The sequence below is a fragment of the Sinohyriopsis cumingii genome, chromosome 6, assembly GCF_028554795.1.
Source record: "Sinohyriopsis cumingii isolate HCF-2022 chromosome 6, ASM2855479v2, whole genome shotgun sequence".
NCBI classification, from domain to species: Eukaryota; Metazoa; Mollusca; class Bivalvia; order Unionida; family Unionidae; genus Sinohyriopsis; species Sinohyriopsis cumingii.
Genome location: NC_142966.1, coordinates 76,364,769 through 76,385,789, shown reverse-complemented (window position 1 = coordinate 76,385,789; position 21,021 = coordinate 76,364,769). Strand labels below are relative to the sequence as shown.

Genomic DNA, 21,021 nt, shown 5'->3' with positions numbered 1-21,021 from the left:
ACATTGGTAGAGTCAGAACAGATGTGTTACAGTATTGAGGGGCATGTTATCTTTTTTTCTTTTTCAAACTAATAAATTTGGGGTTTGTATGAAGTAAAGAACCGAAAGTACAGTGAAACTCAAGGATGATGACCCAATCTGTCTGTCTATTGATGCGTGTATTTACTTAAGAAGAAATATGACCTCTAAAACACAAAGAGATACGGCAAGCATGATTAGAATGAACATAACGATGTTTTCCTTCACGCCCGTGTAATTTAGAGCTTCAATTCTCTTTGAAGACAAACTTGGTCTCCTTTTGTAGGGCTTGAAATAATAAAAAACCTGAAAAAATCTTAAGCACTTTGCTATAGATAATTTCATCAACAGACTAAACAACATAAATACCGTTACAACACTAGAAAGCCTTAAATCTTCTATCAAAAAGAAATGCATCAAAAAATTAAAGATTAACGATAACTAACCAATGAAACCGAATTTAACAAAGGCAGTGACATGTGAAGAAATGGCTCTCACTTTGGAAAGGTAGGCGAATGTACTCTGTCATGCACCATCAACTTGAAAAAAAATTATAAACAGAGAGAAACCTGAATTCAAAATTCAGTTGTTTTTTTCTTCAAAATTGTTTCGTTTCTTTTTTCTTTTTTTGGAACAAATCTAAGCACTAATATAGAGTGGAAAAGGGAAAATGCACATACAAGCTTTGATATTTCTGAAAAAATGAGGGGATATTCCTAACGTTCATAACCACCTATGGACTTGGACTTGTCTGTGACTTATACACAAAACAAGATGTACATATTTCTGGTCAAGCTGCAAGTGTGTGCGTGTTTTTGAAAATGGTAAAAATTGGATATACAATTTTCTCGTGACACTTATAAAGTGAAGAGTCGGTGCAAGTGTCAAAAGCCAAAGTCATATAAGTTTTGTATTTTGTACGGCTTGTAAAGATTTCCACTTTAGAAAATGTGAAGTATCACAAGTTATTATCACAAACAGAAGTGGAACATAGGGGCTTGCAAGAAAGAAAATAACCCAGACAGTTGGTGTCATCAAAAGTGCTAGAGACGGTACCCGAACTTGCTTGCTTGCTTACTTGAATTAAAGTGATTTTCGCTCTAATGGAGCATATATCACTGGTTTAATAACGCACCGCGTGATTTTTAATTGCTCCTGGGGAAGGAAAGAGAGCCTCATCTCCCAGGCTTTTATGTACTCACAGACTACTTTTAAATTTAGCCACTCAGGTGTAGGACTAACTAGTCCTTAACAACCTGACTGAAAGGCTTTAAACATGAGTGGGAATAGTCTCACCACACACTCATTTTTCTGTCCGAGCGTGGTAAAGGAGGAAAAAAGGTGCTCAGAAAGACAGCCATGGGTGTTAAGTACTCAACAAAACGCTAGCCCGTACTTATTTCAAATCAAGTCGTGTCACCAAAAAAAACGACGTGTACGACATCAAAGGCATTGTCAAACGCAGAAACCGTAAAGTGGGCAAACGACGTGTCAAAGAAGTCAAAGTACATTGGAAAGGATATCCACCCAGTTTTGATTCTTGCATCGACGCTTCGCACTATAAAAAGAAGTGACCATCATGCCCTTTCACACAGATTCAGCTACTGCGATCACTCCTTCACCCAATTCTTCTCTGCAAGATTTACAAACACAACCCTTGTGGGTGTGGTATGGAAAACGTGTGCCTAAAACGCAAATCGTCTTTTTCTGCCAAACCTTCGTGGTGTATTGTGTCATCGGTGCAGCCATTGCCAATTTGAGTTTGCAACAAGGAGACAAACACTTGTGGACCATTGTATTGAGCAGTTAGATCGGTTACCTGCTTCCTAATCCCTCGCTGAAATTCTCCTCGAACGGGAACAACGGGAACCTTGTGTCCAGTGTCAGTACCAGTCACCACTCCAACAACAACCCCATTTTGGGCGGAGACACTCCTCTAACTTCCAGTATCGCCTCGGAGAGCCACAAAACTCTGGAATTATGAGCAATAACAACCAATTTTACTTAACCTTACCCAGCGACAGTTCCATGGAGGTGTTTCCCAAGAACACGTTGTGCTGTTACACGGTCAAATTACCTCAGACCATCCAGTTAGATCACGAAGCCCATTGGGAAGTGGCTTTAGTGGAAATCATTCACCCAACACAAATCAAAAACATCACCGAAAAGCAAAACACTTTCGAGGTGGAAATCCTGAATGCCCAATTGGAGGAAGAAATCAACAAAATCGGGTTTTTAGGGGACACAAGACTAGCCAGCAATCCAGCCTTCATTATCTACACCTTGAAAATTCCTTCAGGTTATTATTTTAGTGGTGAACATTTGGTGGACACTATTGCGGACCGGTTCAACTTAGCCTTTGGCAAAGCACTGAACAGAGCCAAACAAAGTGTGAAGATTGAGTACCATAAAGTGGCTCATCGTCTCGTGATCAAATTTCAAGATGCGGACACATTGTCCCTCAGGTTCAATGGTAGTTTGTTTGAAATTTTGGGTGGACATGCAGAAATGGTCGCAAACAATTTGAGCCCCAAGATCAAAAGTAATATGGATTTTTACAGAGCTTTTGGAAACCCGGTAGAACTGAACCAAGGACTTAATCTGATCTTTGTGTATTCCGATGTGGTGGAGTACAACGTGGTGGGACACACCTCTGTTCCGTTACTGCGTGTCATTCCTTTCAAAGTGGATAGCACCACAAACAATGACCAGGAAGGTGCAAACACCTATCACGTACACCGTGAATTTGTACATCCTCACTATTTGCCCGTCAGTAAGTCGTATTTAGACACTGTCAACATTGCTATGAAAGGAGATCTGGGACAAAATATTCCATTCTCCAAAGGGAAAGTTACAGTGAAACTCCATTTTCGAAAACGGTTCGCTAACGAATTGTAGGTCAAGACAGCGAGGAGGGACATTTTCACCCTATAAAATCCGGCCAGATGCGTGTGGAATTTCAGTTTGTAGAAAATCTACGCCCAGATAATACGGTGAACGTCATCCTGTATGCTGAATTGGACAATACGATATAAACCAACAGTTTGAGAGAAGTAATTCTAGACTATTAGAAGTCATGGAAGACTTTTATCAATGTTTGTATAGCAGGGATTCTTTGGACATGGAATGTGAAGATCCTGAGGAAGGAGAACCTCAAGACAAAGACGAAGAAGTCATCATGATGAAGTCTAGATGGCCAGAACAAGAATCACATTTAGTTTCCTGTTATGCTACAGTCTTGACAGAAAAAAATTAAGGAATTGATCAAGAAAGATTGCTATGGATGTCATAACGATCATCCCAGTGAAATTCAACACGATAAATGCCTGATGCTGAGTCAAGAAGAAAAATTGGACGAATATCTGGACGAAGCTTGGAGTCTCATCTCGGAAGAAGACGTGTTACAACAGTGGTATAAAGGCTTGCGTGAACATTATTGTCCTCCATTAACAACTCAAGAGATCCATCGCATCGAAGCTCTGTTGGATCAGAGTTGGGAGACAAGGCGAAGAAACGGTTACTTGTCAGACATTTTCAAGCAAAAAGTCAGGATCGAATTGATCACTTATCATTACCTGTGAAGAAGAAAAAAAAACAAAAAATGGATACCTGAGAACTTTATTACCTTTTGAACCACAGTTTGTACACTGCTTCTTGGAATCCTGTCGTCTGTGCTAAAGATGAACTCCCTCATTGCACACCTCAAAACCATCAAGCTTATGTGATCAACACGGACGACAGTCATCTCCGAGGAACCCACTGGGTAGCCGTCTACTTTCCTCAAGAAGGATGTGTGGAATATTTCGATTCGTACGGATTGCACCCTTTGGAAGACGATATCATCGACTTTATGAGAAGAAATGCTCAGACTACCCGATTCAATAATGTGAAATTACAAGGCACAGATTCCTTGGTGTGTGGACAGTACTGTGTGTATTTTCTGCATCATTGCAGCCTGGGCTATTCCTTAGAACATTTAGTGACTCATTTTGATCCTCGTCATTCTTCTAGAAACGATGTGAAAGTACATCGATGGTTTTGAGACCAGTATGCTTATCTTTTGTCTCTAACTAGGAAACGTAGTGTCCATCAATGGCCTAATGACTTCCAACAGTGGAAATCACAATTTCATTCACAACGTTGTCAGCCCTGTTCAAAGTAGAGTGTGAATTTAAAAAAAATGTTTGGCATTTGAAAAAAATGTTTGATGTTATAGTGTTGGATTATTGTTAAAAAAAATGTTAGAGTTGTTTGTTAGTATGAATAAAAAAAATGTTGTGTTTTGAAGAAAAAAATGCCTTTGTGGTTTGTTTGGCTATAGAAATCTTGATTCATGCTCTATGACTTTTCTCTATCCCTCCCATAACACTATTTGAACGTTCGGGCTCGAAAACCGTGTAGTAATGTTTTCCTTCACGTCCGCGCTTTGACTTTAAGAACCGGGGAAGTTTCTAGTCTGCCCATCCATTGTTAACTCATCCTCCTACGAAGATGTGCTCCAAACTAGCTAAGCTAAACGAAGCCTACGTGAATTTGCATAGGGTCAGACACAGTCTGATACCGAAGCCAGAAGAGATAGAAAATGTGAGAATGCTAAAAGTCACTGAAGACCTGAAAGAAGAGCTCTTCAAGGAGGAATTCAAGAAGGAGAAAGAAGAATGGATGGAGAAGTACAGACTTCATAAACAGCGGAGAGAGCAGCAACAGCAGCAGCATGAACCTGACAGAGGCTTTGTCAACAGTTGTATCGACACCAAAGAGTTCTTCTTCTCTTTTCCGAAGAAGCAGACCTTATCCTGTGAGAAAGCCTGTCGTCAGAGGAGGCCGCCATCTTATAACCTAAGCGACCGCCATAGCTTTAGGTTCCAAAAAAAAAAAATTCAGGGCTACCCCATACTCTCGAAAAGAAATAACATTCCATTGCCTATGATATGTTAGTCAGTTAGAAGAAAAAATACAGAAGTGAGTCTATCAGCACATGATTTCTTTATCTTGGTTAGAAAGTGCGACTCTAAGTCCTTCGTTTCCGTCGCTTATCAAAATTTTAAAAATAGTAATGTTCTGTAAAAAAGTGAGTGAGTGTTTCTTTTAGGTTTGTGCGTTTTTTTTTTGTTGGTGATAATATTGATAATGTAAGTTAAGGGTACAACGAAATTAAAAGAATTAGGCCCACAACTCGGTGTGGAGGGAAGAAATATACGCAACAGTAGCGGGAGCAAGAAATGCAGACCTAGCAAGTTAGCACTCCACCCACCTCGAGAACACAAATAACATCTAGTCCACAGCCGACTATACCTAACAAACAACCTGCCCCGGAAAGAGTGGTGGCAAAATAAAGGGCCAATTATGTTAGACAAACGGTATGGCAAACTCAAATGTAATTATCGGAGGCACTACGTTCTTTTCTGGGGCCCCGAGTGGCCGAGTGGTCTAAAGAGCTCTCCGTTACGGATCATTGTCATCTCACCTTTGTCTGCGTGGGTTCGAGTCTCGGATTCGGCTAATGTGGGTATGTGAGAAAGCTTGCCAGTAGCTCGTGGGTCGGTGGTTCTTTCCGGGTTTTTCCCGGGTTTTTCCTCCACCATTAATACTGGCCGCCATGTATAGCCTATCGCGTGCTGAAAAATGGCGTTAAACCCTACAACAACAACAACGTTCTTTTCTCACTCCGATACTACAGGCAATCTCAGCTGAAAGAACAACCACAACAACAATAACAGCGACAGACACCATAGCAGATGATTTGAAACTATCTACCTCAACTAAAGAATTAGTATCAGAACCAGAAGAGGAAATTGAGGCGGTTGAGGAGGAGGAAGGGGACGCTGACCCTCGTTGAGAAGTACACCGAAATGGGACTAGATCAAGCATTGCATGACGTCAACAAAGCAGGGTAGTTTATTAGAGCCATACAATACGTTGCCTACAAATCTCTAGACACCTTTAAACCAAGACCTTCTCAATGGGGATTAGGGTCAGAGTTCTTCCCCAATTCTACAGACAAACCTACACTGGATACCCCCTCAGTCAACTGGTAGAAGCCGCTGCTTACATTGCCGCCCATCATGGCTACGCATTTCCTGATATCAAGAATCATGAGACTAGGAGTGCGGGAAAGAACGTGAAAGCAAAAGAGAGACGTGTTACCTTCTAACAGAAAAAACAGCCTTTTTTAGGGCTCCAAAAGATTGCTTTTTATTAACTAGGGAACCATATTTGGCTTGGTATCCCTCCTTGACTAAACTATTCTCGAAACAAACTTGACCCATTGGAACACCGCAACAAACTTAACTTTTTAAACCTAACAGTGACCAAACTGGTATATGTCTCTTAGACATAATAATTTAAATAAGATCAGTATGGCTATTTTTATGTACACTAAGTACTAATATTAGATAGATATGTCAGGAAGTAGGAAATTTAACAGACTCGTTAGATTTGAACTAATTGCACAAGTGGTTAACACATTATTGGTACTTTTTACTGTCCATTAGCAAAAACGGGACTTGATTTGAAATAAGTACGGGCTAGCGTTTTGTTGAGTACTTAACACCCATGGCTGTCTTTTTGAGCACCTTTTTTCCTCCTTTACCACGCTCGGACAGAAAAATGAGTGTGTGGTGAGACTATTCCCACTCATGTTTAAAGCCTTTCAGTCAGGTTGTTAAGGACTAGTTAGTCCTACACCTGAGTGGCTAAATTTAAAAGTAGTCTGTGAGTACATAAAAGCCTGGGAGATGAGGCTCTCTTTCCTTCCCCAGGAGTAATTAAAAATCACGCGGTGCGTTATTAAACCAGTGATATATGCTCCATTAGAGCGAAAATCACTTTAATTCAAGTAAGCAAGCAAGCAAGTTCGGGTACCGTCTCTAGCACTTTTGATGACACCAACTGTCTGGGTTATTTTCTTTCTTGCAAGCCCCTATGTTCCACTTCTGTTTGTGATAATAACTTGTGATACTTCACATTTTCTAAAGTGGAAATCTTTACAAGCCGTACAAAATACAAAACTTATATGACTTTGGCTTTTGACACTTGCACCGACTCTTCACTTTATAAGTGTCACGAGAAAATTGTATATCCAATTTTTACCATTTTCAAAAACACGCACACACTTGCAGCTTGACCAGAAATATGTACATCTTGTTTTGTGTATAAGTCACAGACAAGTCCAAGTCCATAGGTGGTTATGAACGTTAGGAATATCCCCTCATTTTTTCAGAAATATCAAAGCTTGTATGTGCATTTTCCCTTTTCCACTCTATATTAGTGCTTAGATTTGTTCCAAAAAAAGAAAAAAGAAACGAAACAATTTTGAAGAAAAAAACAACTGAATTTTGAATTCAGGTTTCTCTCTGTTTATAATTTTTTTTCAAGTTGATGGTGCATGACAGAGTACATTCGCCTACCTTTCCAAAGTGAGAGCCATTTCTTCACATGTCACTGCCTTTGTTAAATTCGGTTTCATTGGTTAGTTATCGTTAATCTTTAATTTTTTGATGCATTTCTTTTTGATAGAAGATTTAAGGCTTTCTAGTGTTGTAACGGTATTTATGTTGTTTAGTCTGTTGATGAAATTATCTATAGCAAAGTGCTTAAGATTTTTTCAGGTTTTTTATTATTTCAAGCCCTACAAAAGGAGACCAAGTTTGTCTTCAAAGAGGATTGAAGCTCTAAATTACACGGGCGTGAAGGAAAACATCGTTATGTTCATTCTAATCATGCTTGCCGTATCTCTTTGTGTTTTAGAGGTCATATTTCTTCTTAAGTAAATACACGCATCAATAGACAGACAGATTGGGTCATCATCCTTGAGTTTCACTGTACTTTCGGTTCTTTACTTCATACAAACCCCAAATTTATTAGTTTGAAAAAGAAAAAAAGATAACATGCCCCTCAATACTGTAACACATCTGTTCTGACTCTACCAATGTGAGTGTGAGTGTTTATGTTAAAATGTTTAAGTGAGATATAAAAAAAAATGATCAGCTTGAAAACGCGAACCAATACTGTGACGCTCAGTATTTTGATGTGGTAAGAAGAAATGGTACAACACACACAAAGAGGGCATGTAAGTTCACATTTCAGTCTGTCTGCACTGTAATGGTAACAACGCAAGAACATAGGGATTATTATGCCACACAGTCCTAGAACAAAACAATGCATCACCCGTTGTAAGCCATTTCATTGACTATACTTATTTTCTTACTGTGTTCACTTCGAATTGACTTGAGTAGCTATTCACACAGTGACGAGAATGGCCATGCTTTACTAGGTCTATCCTATAGGCGATTTATATAAAAAAATATTTTAAAAAATTAAACTAATGCACGAACAATGGTTCCATGGGCGATCCCATGGAAATTGTGTCCGTCTTATTACAAAATACATCAACATTTAATTTAACCGTGCAGATCGCTAGAACAAACCTCTGATCATATACATTTTGAAAAGTGTTGTGTGACACGGATCGCCATTGTCGCTTGGTGTCTGCTTTCTTCTTCGAAAAGAGATCGTTTCGTCTTGACTATAAAAATTTAATTTGACTAAGTTTTACGCACTACTTGAACTCATACATTTCACGTTGTAGGTGTAAGCCGTCGTTCTCAGTTTTCTGGAAGTTCGTTTTTGCGTTTCTCAGATGTGACACTATTTTTTATGGACCGAACGAAATTTCTTTTGGCGTGAATCAGGACTCGTGGTTTTGTGGCATAAATGGAGAGCATTGATGAAAGCTCAGTTATGTCGTCTTCGAAATCGCTGACACGGATCTGAGCTAACACTTCAGGTTTTGTGTGAGGCGATACAGTACATCATTGCCTTTTACTTCCTCAATGAAATCGTTTCATTTTATTGCAAAATTACATTTGACTAGGTTTCATACGCAGCAGGTCCCTGTATTTAAGGAGAGTGTCTTAGCGTCAGAGTATTCATTCCACTCTCAAACGATCAAGAAGATGGAAGAGTCAGCAGAGATCGACCTGCTGGTCAAATATTTGCTAAAAGTCATACGAAAGCATAATTCACAGGCGAAAGTGGCAACAAAACTTACACTTTTGGTCGTTGATTTGATGAGAGTCATACGAAAGTGTGTGCTAATGAAGTTTGCTATATCTGCAAAGATAAATGGGTATTTGTCTCCAAAATACCTGCTTCGTCTAAGAAAGAGAGACAAAAGTCAAGATACCTAATATCGTTGTCAGGAGAAAGGACACTGGAATTCAGAGTGCCCTACGAGAAAAGAGAAGAAACAGAAACAAGACGAAACAGAGAAGAGGGATTCAGAAGAAGAAGAAGAAATTGAAGATGATGAAGAACTTGTGCCAGTAAAGACATGGAAATGGAAAAATTGACAATGTGAGCCGATGCGTTGGCCCTGATGTGAAATTTCATACTACCTTCTAAAAGAGAATAGACCAGAAAGAAAACGTAAGTGTCTCTTGGTCTTGACATTGTATAATAAGGATGGCGTGTTTTGTTTTTACTCACACTTTATGAAATTGTGCCCTTTCACCTCTCTATCCCTCTGGATCATGTTTTAGTTAGAATTGAAATGGAAGGATGTTTTCCTTCACGCACGCTCTTTAGGCATGCAAGTCCGTAAACAATAGTCAGTCTATTCATCCATTATTTTGTGTCTTGATGTTTCCTAAAGCACACACTGATGCCATACAATAACGAGTTAAATGGGTTTTGTAGTGTTGGGAGTGGGTGGGGTGGGGTGTAGGTGTTTGGCAGAGTTGGTCATTGCAGGTGAGGGCTTAGGTGCTTTCAAAAAACTTTTCTTCTTCACTCTGTGTTGATGGAATATAATGGGTTATTTTCTTCACTCTCTGTTGATAGTATATATATAAAGGGTTATTTCTTCACTCCGTGTGGATAGTGTATAATGGTTTTCTTCTTCCCTCTGTGGTGTGCGTGTGTGCGTGCGTGTGTGTGTGTGTGTGTGTGTGTGTGTGTGTGGTAGCGTACGTTGTGTAGATCGTATATTTGGTTGTTTTTTTCTTCTTTCTCCCGAGTGTGGATAGTATATTTGGGGTTTGTATGCGTTCGCGTACGTTTGTATGGATAGTATATTTGGGGTTTGTATGCGTTCGCGGACGTTTGTATGGATAGTATATTTGGGGTTTGTATGTGTTCGCGTACGTTTGTGTGGATAGTTTATTTGGGGTTTGTATGCGTTCGCGTACGTTTGTGTGGATAGTTTATTTGGGGTTTGTATTATCTCCCTTCTGTGTTGCTAGTATATTTGGATTTTGTTTTTTCCTCTTTCCTGTGTGTGTGTGTGTGTGTGTGTGTATTGGTCTCTGTTTGTCCCTATAAAACTCACTGTATCCCTATCAGATACTCTCTACCTACCTACCTACAGTAGCGCGTATTCAGGTCAGCCACTTGCAACACTGTTGCCATTTATCCCCTAGTGTTCAGTACAGTGACGTCACTGACGCTGGAAATTTTGAGACTATAAATATGGACTTGGGGATTTCCACATTTTGTAGCTATACATATATACTAGAATTCATAAACAGGAACGTCACTCAAGCTGAGGCTATAAAAAGATAGTGGGATTTTCCAAAGGAATAACCCACAAGTTGGAGCTATAAATAAATAGTGGGATTTCATAGGAATTTCAGCTGATTATAGATACATAGGTATTTATCCACGATCGTCACAGAAGTTGATATTGTAAGTAGTTACTAATTTTATCCCTTTTATAGTTTGTGTGTGTCTGTTCGCGTACGTTGTGTAGATCGTATATTTGGTTGTTTTCTTTTTTCTTCCTCCCGAGTGTGGTTAGTATATTTGGTGTTTGTGTGCGTTAGCGACCTTGTGTGGATAGTATATTTGGGGTTTGTATGCGTTCGCGTACGTTTGTGTGGATAGTTAATTTGGGGTTTGTATTATCTCCCCTCTGTGTTGATAGTATATTTGGGGTTTGTTTTTTCCTCTTCCCTCTGTGTGTGTTTGTGTGTGTGTGTGCGTGTGTCTGCGCGCGTATGTTGTGTGTGTGTGTGTGTGTGTGTATTGGTCTCTGTTTGTCCCTATAAAGCTCACTTTATCCCTATCAGATACACTCTACCTACCTACCTACAGTAGCGCATATTCAGGTCAGCCACTTGCAACACTGTTGCCATTTATCCCTTAGTGTTCAGTACAGTGACGTCACTGACGCTGGAAATTTTGAGACTATAAATATGGACTTGGGGATTTCCACATTTTGTAGCTATACATATATACTAGAATTCATAAACAGGAACGTCACTCAAGCTGAGGCCATAAAAAGATAGTGGGATTTTCCAAAGGGATAACCCACAAGTTGGAGCTATAAATGGATAGTGGGATTTCATAGGAATTTCAGCTGATTATAGATACATAGGTATTTATCCACGATCGTCACAGAAGTTGATATTGTAAGTAGTTACTAATTTTATCCATTTTAGTCTAAACCATTGTAACTTAATTTTCGGGGATATGTTTATTTTCCTTTAAATTCTGTGACAATTTCGTCATTTTAGCGTTACTTTTAGTCACATCCACTTTGTCGTTGAGCATTTCCTTGATTATAGCTATTTATAGCATCATTACAATTATGCAAATTTTTGAACACCCCAGCAAGATTTCAGGTCTTGGTAATGCTTTATATATAAATCTCACGCTTGTACTAGTGTATGTATGTTTCTGTCTCTGTTGTGTTTGACCCTCTACCATCATTGTCCCTAGACAATCCCACCATGTTCAATTCCCCTTGACGCTAGACAGTCCCACGATTTATTCCCATATTCAATTTCCCTTGACGCTAGACAGTCCCACGATTTTTCTCCATGTTCAATTCCCCTTGACGCTCAACAGTCCCACGATTTATTCCCATGTTAATTTCCCTTTGTCGCTAAACAGTCCCAAAATCTATTTCCCATGTTAATTTCCCTTGTCGCCAGAGTGTCCCACGATTTTTCTCCATGTTAATTTTCCATTGTCGCCAGAGTGTCCCAGGGGTCTCTGTAATGCTAATTCCCATTGTCGCTAGGGTATCCCACTTCACTACTGACGAGGCTACATTATTGAATAAATGCAGTTAAAAGGCAGAAAGGTAGAAATCGGAGGAAGAAGTTCACAATATTCGAAAAACTAAGAATATATCTGATAGTAAAATTACATGCACATTGTTTTTGTAAGGCCTGCCACCAAATGTAGAATTTCATTATTTTCCTTTCCATGATAATGTTATTTCTTCTAGGCTACAAGTTTGCGAAGACGGACGATACCGGGATTTCTGACCGATATTGCTATTCGATTAGATTGTCCTCTTTACAGCATGCGTTATATAGCTGTACTGTTTGATTATTTTGTGTTTCAGGAACTAACATATTCCTATTACCGTATTTTGTGACATTTGTGGAACAAGACTTTTGTCTAGTTCAAACATATTTATTATCACATTACACTGGACAACAAATTTTTACAAAAGTCATGTTACTGAAATAAAATTAGTCAATTCTTATCAATTTTTATGTGCTGAACACGAATATGACAGTCAAATTGCAAAATTGGCTCTAGTTTTTTTGAAATCTGCAAGAAATTAATGTTTACATAACGAAATGCATTCCAATAGTAAAAGGTCAACTGTAATAGCCTACCTATAAAAAATCAAGTCATTGACTACATCTTAGATTTCTTCGCCTGTCTCTTGTACAGCTGTTCGGGAGCATCTCTGAGGAGTGTCCAGCAGTAGTCAGCCAGCATTGTAGTGGACCATTTTCCCTGGTATCTTTGTTCCATTGTTGCGATATCTTGATGAAAACGTTCGCCGTGTTCATCACTAACAATACCACAGTTGCTAGGAAAGAAATCCAAATGGGAATGAAGGAAGTGAATCTTTAGAGACATATTGCAGCCAAGTTTCTTATACTTCATCAACATGTCTTCTACTAGTTCCTTATAGTTTTCTGCCCTAACATTTCCGAGGAAGTTTGTAGAAACTAGGCGAAAAGCATTCCATGCTTGTTTCGCGTCACCTTCCAGCAAGTTGTTGAACCGGTCATCTTTGAAAAGCTCTCGAATCTGAGGACCCACAAAAACTCCCTCTTTAATCTTTGCTTCGCTGAGTCGAGGGAATTTTTCATGCAGGTATCGGAATGCTGGCAAAGTCCGGTCAATGGCTTTCACGAAGTTCTTCATCAAACCTAGTTTGATGTGAAGGGGTGGTAGCAAGATTTTCTGAGCCTCAACCAGAGCTGGGTGTTGGATATTCTTCTCTCCAATGGCTACATTCTGCCTGTGAGTCCATTCCTTCCTCATGTAGTGCATTTCCCTTGCTCGGCTATCCCACTCGCATAAGAAACACATGTATTTTGTATATCCTTGCTGCAGTCCCATTAAAAGGGCAACTACCTTCAAATCACCACAGAGGTGCCAGCTGTACTTGTTATACTCAATGGAATTCAGTAGCTGCCTTAAGTTATCGTATGTCTCTTTCATGTGGACAGCATACGCTACTGGAATAGATGGAAGAATGTTTCCATTGTGCAAAAGCACAGCCTTGAGACTCAGTTTCGAAGAGTCCACAAATAGTCTCCATTCTTGTGGGTCATGAGTGATTTTTAAAGCATTCATGAGGCCCTCAATATCGGAACAGAATATCAGATTACTTTCCTTTCTGAAGAAAGGCTCCAATTGCTGGTGGCGCTTTCGATATGCAGTAATTGTGACATCTTCTTCTAGAAGATTCCATTGTTGGAGTCTTGATCCTAGCAATTCTGCCTTGTTCTTTGATAAGTCCAAATCACGAATCAGGTCATTTAGTTCTTCCTGTGTTATTCTGTGTGGGGTTGATGATGCACCACAGTGAAAATCTGGATCACTGCATGCTGATGGACCAGGAGAAGAACAGGTCGACTCACCTTTGTCTTCGTCAGATGAATCAAGAGAATATTCTGCTGGAGGTTCTGGAATAGGAAGTCCCTCACCATGTGGAACTGGTCTCAATGCAGACGGAATGTTTGGGTAGACTATTCTCGACTTCTTTCGCTTCGTTATTCCGCCGGAAAGAGGAGGAACCAAGCAGAAGTAACAGTCATTTAGGTGGTTGCTTGGCTCTCTCCACACCATTGGGACTGCAAACGGCATTGATGACCTTTTGCAATTCAACCACTGTGAAAGCTGTGTTGTACATGTAGCACAGCATATATGCGGAGCCCAAGGCTTGTCTTGGTCACCAACCTTGCATCCGAAGTAAAGATGATATGCCTTCTTCACTTGAGAATTGATACTTTTCTTCTGGTTGGCAAATGTCACTTCCCCACAAATATAGCAAAAATTGTCCGCGGTATTAACACACTTTCGAGGCATTACTGTTCTTTATTGTACGTAAATGGATAAAATAATAAGTTTTATGTAACAGTAGCTTGAACTGTCTCGCACAACGTCTAAAATATTTTAAATGCTGAACCTATCTGATTGGGCTTTATATAGTACACTGCTTACGTCAGCTTCAGCAGCCGCCTGGCATTAGTATAATAGGCCTACACATGTATAGTACACTGCTGACATCAACTTACTTCAGCAGCCGCATGGCATTAGTATTGCATTGCATCAGAAAATGATGCAATCAACTGTGGATGATGTGAGCATGATGGTATTATGCAATGTTACATCATTATTCCGGATGTTGCTGCAGTCCTACTGGAGAAATTTACACAGTGAAACATAGAAAATGAGGTATATGAATATCTTCAAAACGAGAGCCAATACAAATTTTTCACGGTTATATTCGTGTTCGGCACACCAAAATACTACAGATTAGGGCCTTTTCAAGTCAGTAATGATTTCACTGTTGACCAGTGTTATGATAAAATGGGACTCGGCACAAATTTCTAAAAATTTAATCAGCGCTCTCCCTGCATAATGCAAGTATTGAAACATGTTTCAGCGTGACAATAGTGAGGTGAAAACTTGTAGTGACAAGTCATTGGAGAGAACGATGGTGGTAGGCCGCTATGACAGCTTTACTGAACTGAATAAGAATTTTGGAATTGTCCCATATCAGTTACATATTTGCATACATATTGCAGAATGGGATAGTATTCACTTCCATCGTCCTTTACCCCAAAGCATCACTTCCAAACTGACAGCTGCTAATAACACTGAGAATTATTTTTTCATCAACTCAGCTGAAGATATGAAGATATTCCAGATGGTACGTATATCGCCACAGGAAGTAAAAGGGTTGGCAACAAGTTGAACGCGGTAAATAGCAGTTTGTAATATGCTTACATCATGTCACACTCTAGAATGATAATATCTAGCGCTTGATGATTAAAACTAGGCATTTTGCTGGATTCCATATTTCTATGTTCTGTTCAAGATGGTTCCACGAGGCTAACGTTGAGGGTATAAAAGATGATTTGGTAGAATCTATCCTGAACTTGCATGTGGCTATATTATTTAAACGTGGCAGGTTATAATTTTATTTTCGGACACCAGTATAGGGAATAACATAATGAGATAATCCTGTGTTTGCCTTGTTTAATTTTATACAGTATTACTAATTGTTTTCTCTTTTGTCTAGATTGAAGATTTTCCAACCATTTTTAAAATACAGAGATTGATTTATCTTGTATTTTTTGAAGTCTTGTAACCATTATTTTCACTTCAAAGGTAACGTTTTAGTTTTTCTGGATCTTTCAGCGAATATCCATCTCAGACGACACAGATATATTCAAACATTTGCCTGATAGAAGTTGTTTAACGTTTGCATAAAATCTGCCTGGTACGTTTTCTATGCATGTCAGATTGATTCATTATAATTTTATTTGGGCTCTTAATTACTTTTGTAATTATTTTTGTCACACGAGTTCTACTATCTAGATGGCTAAAATATCTTGATGATTTCGTCCTCTTCTCCATCAAATTTGTCTTTGACCAGGCAATACTTCCTGAAACTTTCCTTTTCTTGCTTTTCTAGTTCTTTCTTTCTTGAATACAATGACTCTAAAACGTATTTTCAACAGAAGTATTATTCTCAAAAAATTGCATTTCATCAGTAAGTTCTTGCTCATATTTCTTTTACATTTCTTTCCATAAAAAGCATTTGGAATGGTTTTACCACCAGTTTCCAATTAAGGAGTATGCAGAAATAGCGAGTCCGATTTAGTTAGTGGTATATAAGTATATGATACATTTTCAATATTTCTATCAGTAGCTTATATTAGCTAAAGGTATATTCTTATAGTAGTAGTAGCAGTTGTAGTAATAGTAGTAGTAGCACAAGTAACAGCAGCAATACTAATGCTACTACTACTAATAATAATGATAATAATAATAAGCGCTTTAGACATTACATTTTGTGTTTGCTAAACAATGATAATAGATTAAACCAAACCAATGAGACTGATGGCATCAATGGTATCAACACTATCAGAAATAAAAACAGTGGTTGATGGGCGATAGTCTTTGCAGATCATTCTGTTTACTAACATAGCATTTATTTCATGTCAGTTTCATGTTGGTTGGACAGATCATATGTGACTATTGGCTTAGACGTATCGATCTGATCTTCTTTCTGTATGTCTTAGCGTCCAGTACAGGGTAACTTATGACGACTCTAAATCTGATCAAGAACCAGAGGGAACGAGTCTGTTGGATTCATCATCTACATATTCCGAACCTTCCTCCCTTTCGGTCTATCAGGTGATTTTATTTAAAGCGTCAGCGTATTGCGGGGTCTTTCGGTTCAATGTAATCGTCGGACCTAAGTTATAAACTAAATTATAGATACATTTGATTTAAACAGATTAAAAGATGATATAGACTTTACTGAACTTCTAGCCAATCTCACTCAGTACATTGCTTTCTTCGCATGTATGGCCTATGGTTATTTCATAAGATGTTCTTTCATGTGGTCGCTTTGTATAGCCTTTTGCCTATTGCACATAAGGGAACATCGTAGTAATTTCAAAACGTACTGTGTAAATTCCGTCATTAAATAATATGTTTACACTATTTGCAACATCAAATGATAATGGAATGTTCTTGTCATTCATCTTTTTTACTGACATCTTTTGGCATCATTACCTTGATGGAACTCTCTTGCTGATAATTTGATATTCTCCGTTAGATCTCTCTCCCTGTTTGGTATTGTAACAACGTCAATATGTAAACGTGCATTGTTAAAGAGGGAACACAATAAATGTTGTGAAATCAGTTGCATGCGTTGTGCGGGATGAGGATGGCTGGGTGCCATTGACCCGATCTCTGTCTCTAGACCGATAACCTAAGCCTCAGTCACCAGTGAATGACTATGACAATGTGACCGATACCAAGTAATCCGGGCTACAAAAATCTGATAGACAAGCCAATTTACACATTTATTACAAAGCGATTGCTGCTCTTCCCTCTGATGATGGCGTATTTCGATTATCTCAATTTTCAAGATACTGACCTTGAGACGGCGGTGATCTTCCGTAACGTGTAGGTACGATTTATGGGCTTTAGGAAATATAAGAATATGAAAACATTTAACCCAAAAATTAACATATTTTTCTGAATGTGGCATTGAACTGTTGAAGACGATAGAAAGGTGAACGAAACCTATTGTACAGAGCCCATTGTTTTCGTACTTGGATCTCCACGATCTTCACCATAATATTTAAAGTCCAGATTTATGTCTTGCTCAAAAGAGCAATACATTCAAAGTTTTGTCGATAACCATTTCTGTAAAACAAAAATTATTTTGAAAAGGCCATTTCTCTTTTAGTCACAATGACCTTTATATCTGACTTTTTGACCATATACAATTACAAACTTTAGTCACAGTACCAGGTCTGGAACAAATTTGTTGTACATGAAATATAAAGATTTTTTTATTTACGTGATAATGATCATTGAGTTTTCGGACCCTAAATCAATTGAATTTTTACCTGCAACATCTCCACAAACTTTGGTGAACATACTTATTCAAGAGCAGAATATGAAAAATTCATTTAAATAGTGCCCTTAAACTACATACCATCCATCTAGTCCAGGTCTTTAATAGAGCTGTAGAACTAACATTATTGTGCAGAAATTATTTTCTTTATTTCATTGACCATAACCATAACCATTATCCTGCTACCCAAAAAACAAAAACAACAAAATAAATAAATAAAAACAGTACACTTCTCCTTGCCCGAGGGTTGAGCTTTTGTTTTCTCCAAATTTTGATAGATGATGGAAAATGAGTTTTTATTGAGAAATGAAAGAGTTAACAAATAGACATACAGATAAGTGTCACATGACATGTTCCACCTCATGTTGGTGTCATGAAAAGTCAACCTGTGACTTGTTTCAGCGAAGTCTTAGTCACTGTAACATAATTAAGTTTTCGGACATTTTCCGGGCATCTGCATAGATAATCATGTACATTGTTATTTTCATCATGGTAATTTCTTAATTTTTGTCGACAAACAAGCTACAAAATCTCATGTTTTAAAATCTCTTTAACTATCTTAAAATATTTATTCAAGTCCAGCATGTGGCAACGTTTTATGGTCTGAAATGCATCTTAACTGGAGGATGGAGAGAGATTAAAAAGAAAATAGTATTGCAAAATTATTAAAAGTTGTATTTGAGTTCATAACAACTCAGAAAACATTAAATCAGTTATTCTGAGTCATTCACTGAGACAGCTTGATATAATTTTACACTGGAGATCTCGTTCACTCACACACACACATACACACACACACACTATCCAAGTTCTTAAAGCAATGGAGGAGATTCATTCTATAGTGGATTCTCTATATTCAAAATGTTTCTATAGTAGAAATTGAATGGTCTTTAAATGATAACATTGATATCATCATTATTCAAGAATTATGACGTTTCCGTCCTTTTATATAGAAAAGAGAAACTTTATGAGCTCGTCATGCTATGCCTATCACGGAAGGATGCAAAAGGCAGTAACAACCTCCATTATTGTTCCAGTTCTTGCAAATCTTTCTTGGAAACGTTTACTTGTCCACGGGGAAATCAATTGCAGTCATTTACTTGCCTGTATAAGTATCTTCAGTAATGGGCAAAACAATTCCTTTTAAGATTACGATATTCATTTTCGTCTCAAGCAAAAACACCTCTCAGAAATCACTGCATGTTTCATGCGTATATTTATCTACATTGTTTGAAATGGAGAGTTGGATAATGGTGGTTTTAGATTTCATCTTCAACTAGATTAAGAAACTTTCTTGCCGGCATGAAATTTTTTCTTTGCCATATCAAAAAACGTTGTCAATTTATTTACGTTACTGGAAATATATGGAAGGATCATTTACAGTTCTATCAAATAAGCTCTTTATTTATAAAAATGCAATTACAAGATGAGCACATTACATATCTATATAGTATATATATTCAGGTGATGTATACTTTATAAAGGGAACAAATTGCTTGAGTTCAAATGCATGAAGATAACTATATTTGAGAGATATTTCATTTTATATCACCATACCTAAAAGTTAAAGTGAGTGTTCTTTAAAATATATGACACAGAAGAAAACTTGCATCATATAGTATATACTCGCTTATACGACTAATCGAACTGCAAACTGCACAGACCCATATCTGACGTTTCAAAATGCTCTGGCAAATCTGGGTCTGTGCAGTTTTTAAAATAGTAGAACAAACAACATAAACTCTGGTCTACATGTACATTATGCTAGAGAAGATCAGGATCTTTGTTGTTTGCAGTTTGGCTTGACTGATAAGTGAGCATACGCGGTTTATTCAGTTTTGTAATTACAATGGAATAATATTATTTGAAGTAAAATATAAAGGTTTTCACAAATATTAGCAAAGAAGCTGTAAAAATAATTCATTATGTTGAGGGATTACAAACTAAAAAAATAATAATACAGTTCTCCTGTAAAAAATTAACACATTTCCCCTTTAAAAATGCAGTAATAGTTTGAAAATTTTGCCGTATTATAACATGCATTAAAAGAACCAAGACATATGAAATAATAAATCATAAAAAAGTAAACTTATTTCGAAGCAGTTTTAAGAACATCCAGGATTAAACAGTGATGGTGGGTAATACTAATGTAGAGTATGGTACTAATTGTAAGACCTATTATTTTAACAACAGGGGACCTTTATTACAATACAATAATGGTTATTCATAACTATTTGTACATGGAAGATGAAATGCCTCATTTTCCTGGAAAATAACATGAAAGATGGAATGCTTCTCTTTGCATGGAAGGTGGAACGCGTCATTTTTGATAGAATACATTGATGTGATAATTGTTTAGTAAGATCTACTTAGCAATTACAGTTTGTTTTATCAGATGTTTACAGCTTCGCGTGTTTTTCGTCCAAAGAATACAGCGAAGAAATACAAAGTCTACACTTCAATGTAGGGGATGGATGTTTTTGAACAATTAATGTGTCAGGAAATTCAACTTTGCCTTTGGAAGGATCTCTTGGTATGAGGCCACTGTTTGAATCTTCATGACGCGCTCTCGTCTGAAAAATATAAAAACAGATGTCTAAATAGAATTTCTTCAGTCCTTTTTAAAGTAGAAATCCATGATAATATTCACATAGTTATTAATTAAAAAAAACGAAAATTTAAATTAAGTTTGAAAAGCTGATTATATTGGGAATGTTTTTGGTTCCAAAGTTTGAAAATCTAGCATATCAACCATGTGTTTGCAATAACGAAATTCCCAAGGTAAAACGTATGAATGATGTGAAAGCATCGGATCATCTGAGGCTATTGTTTCATTCACAAAGTCAGTTTCTTTGGAACAAACAGTGAATAATAAAATCACAAATGTAACCATACCAAACCTCAAGTTATGTTCACTTATAATCTAACTGTGCTTCTCTTTGACAATTTCCAGCCAAAGTGACAGTAAAAGATGATGTGATTGCTAGAACTATCAATTCAACACAGATAAATCATGCCAAAATTTAAAGCAACAACGCTTATTTAGCTTCAGTATCAGTAATGAACATTAGTACGTAAAT

At 37.7% G+C, this 21,021-nt stretch overlaps 1 protein-coding gene across 2 annotated transcripts in view; it reads right to left on the bottom strand.

Moving 5' to 3' along the window:
* Positions 1 to 18,595: 18,595 nt before the first annotated feature.
* Positions 18,596 to 21,021, bottom strand: part of LOC149797249 (procathepsin L-like) — a 133,101-nt gene continuing 130,675 nt past the window's right edge. For both annotated transcript variants that reach the window (XM_089961948.1, XM_089961949.1), the window contains one exon: positions 18,596 to 20,514. Coding sequence is in view for 1 of the 2 variants with exons in the window: in XM_089961949.1 (XP_089818075.1) it covers positions 20,430 to 20,514 (85 nt within the window). In the remaining variant the exon portion in view is untranslated. The remainder of the gene's footprint in view (positions 20,515 to 21,021) is intronic.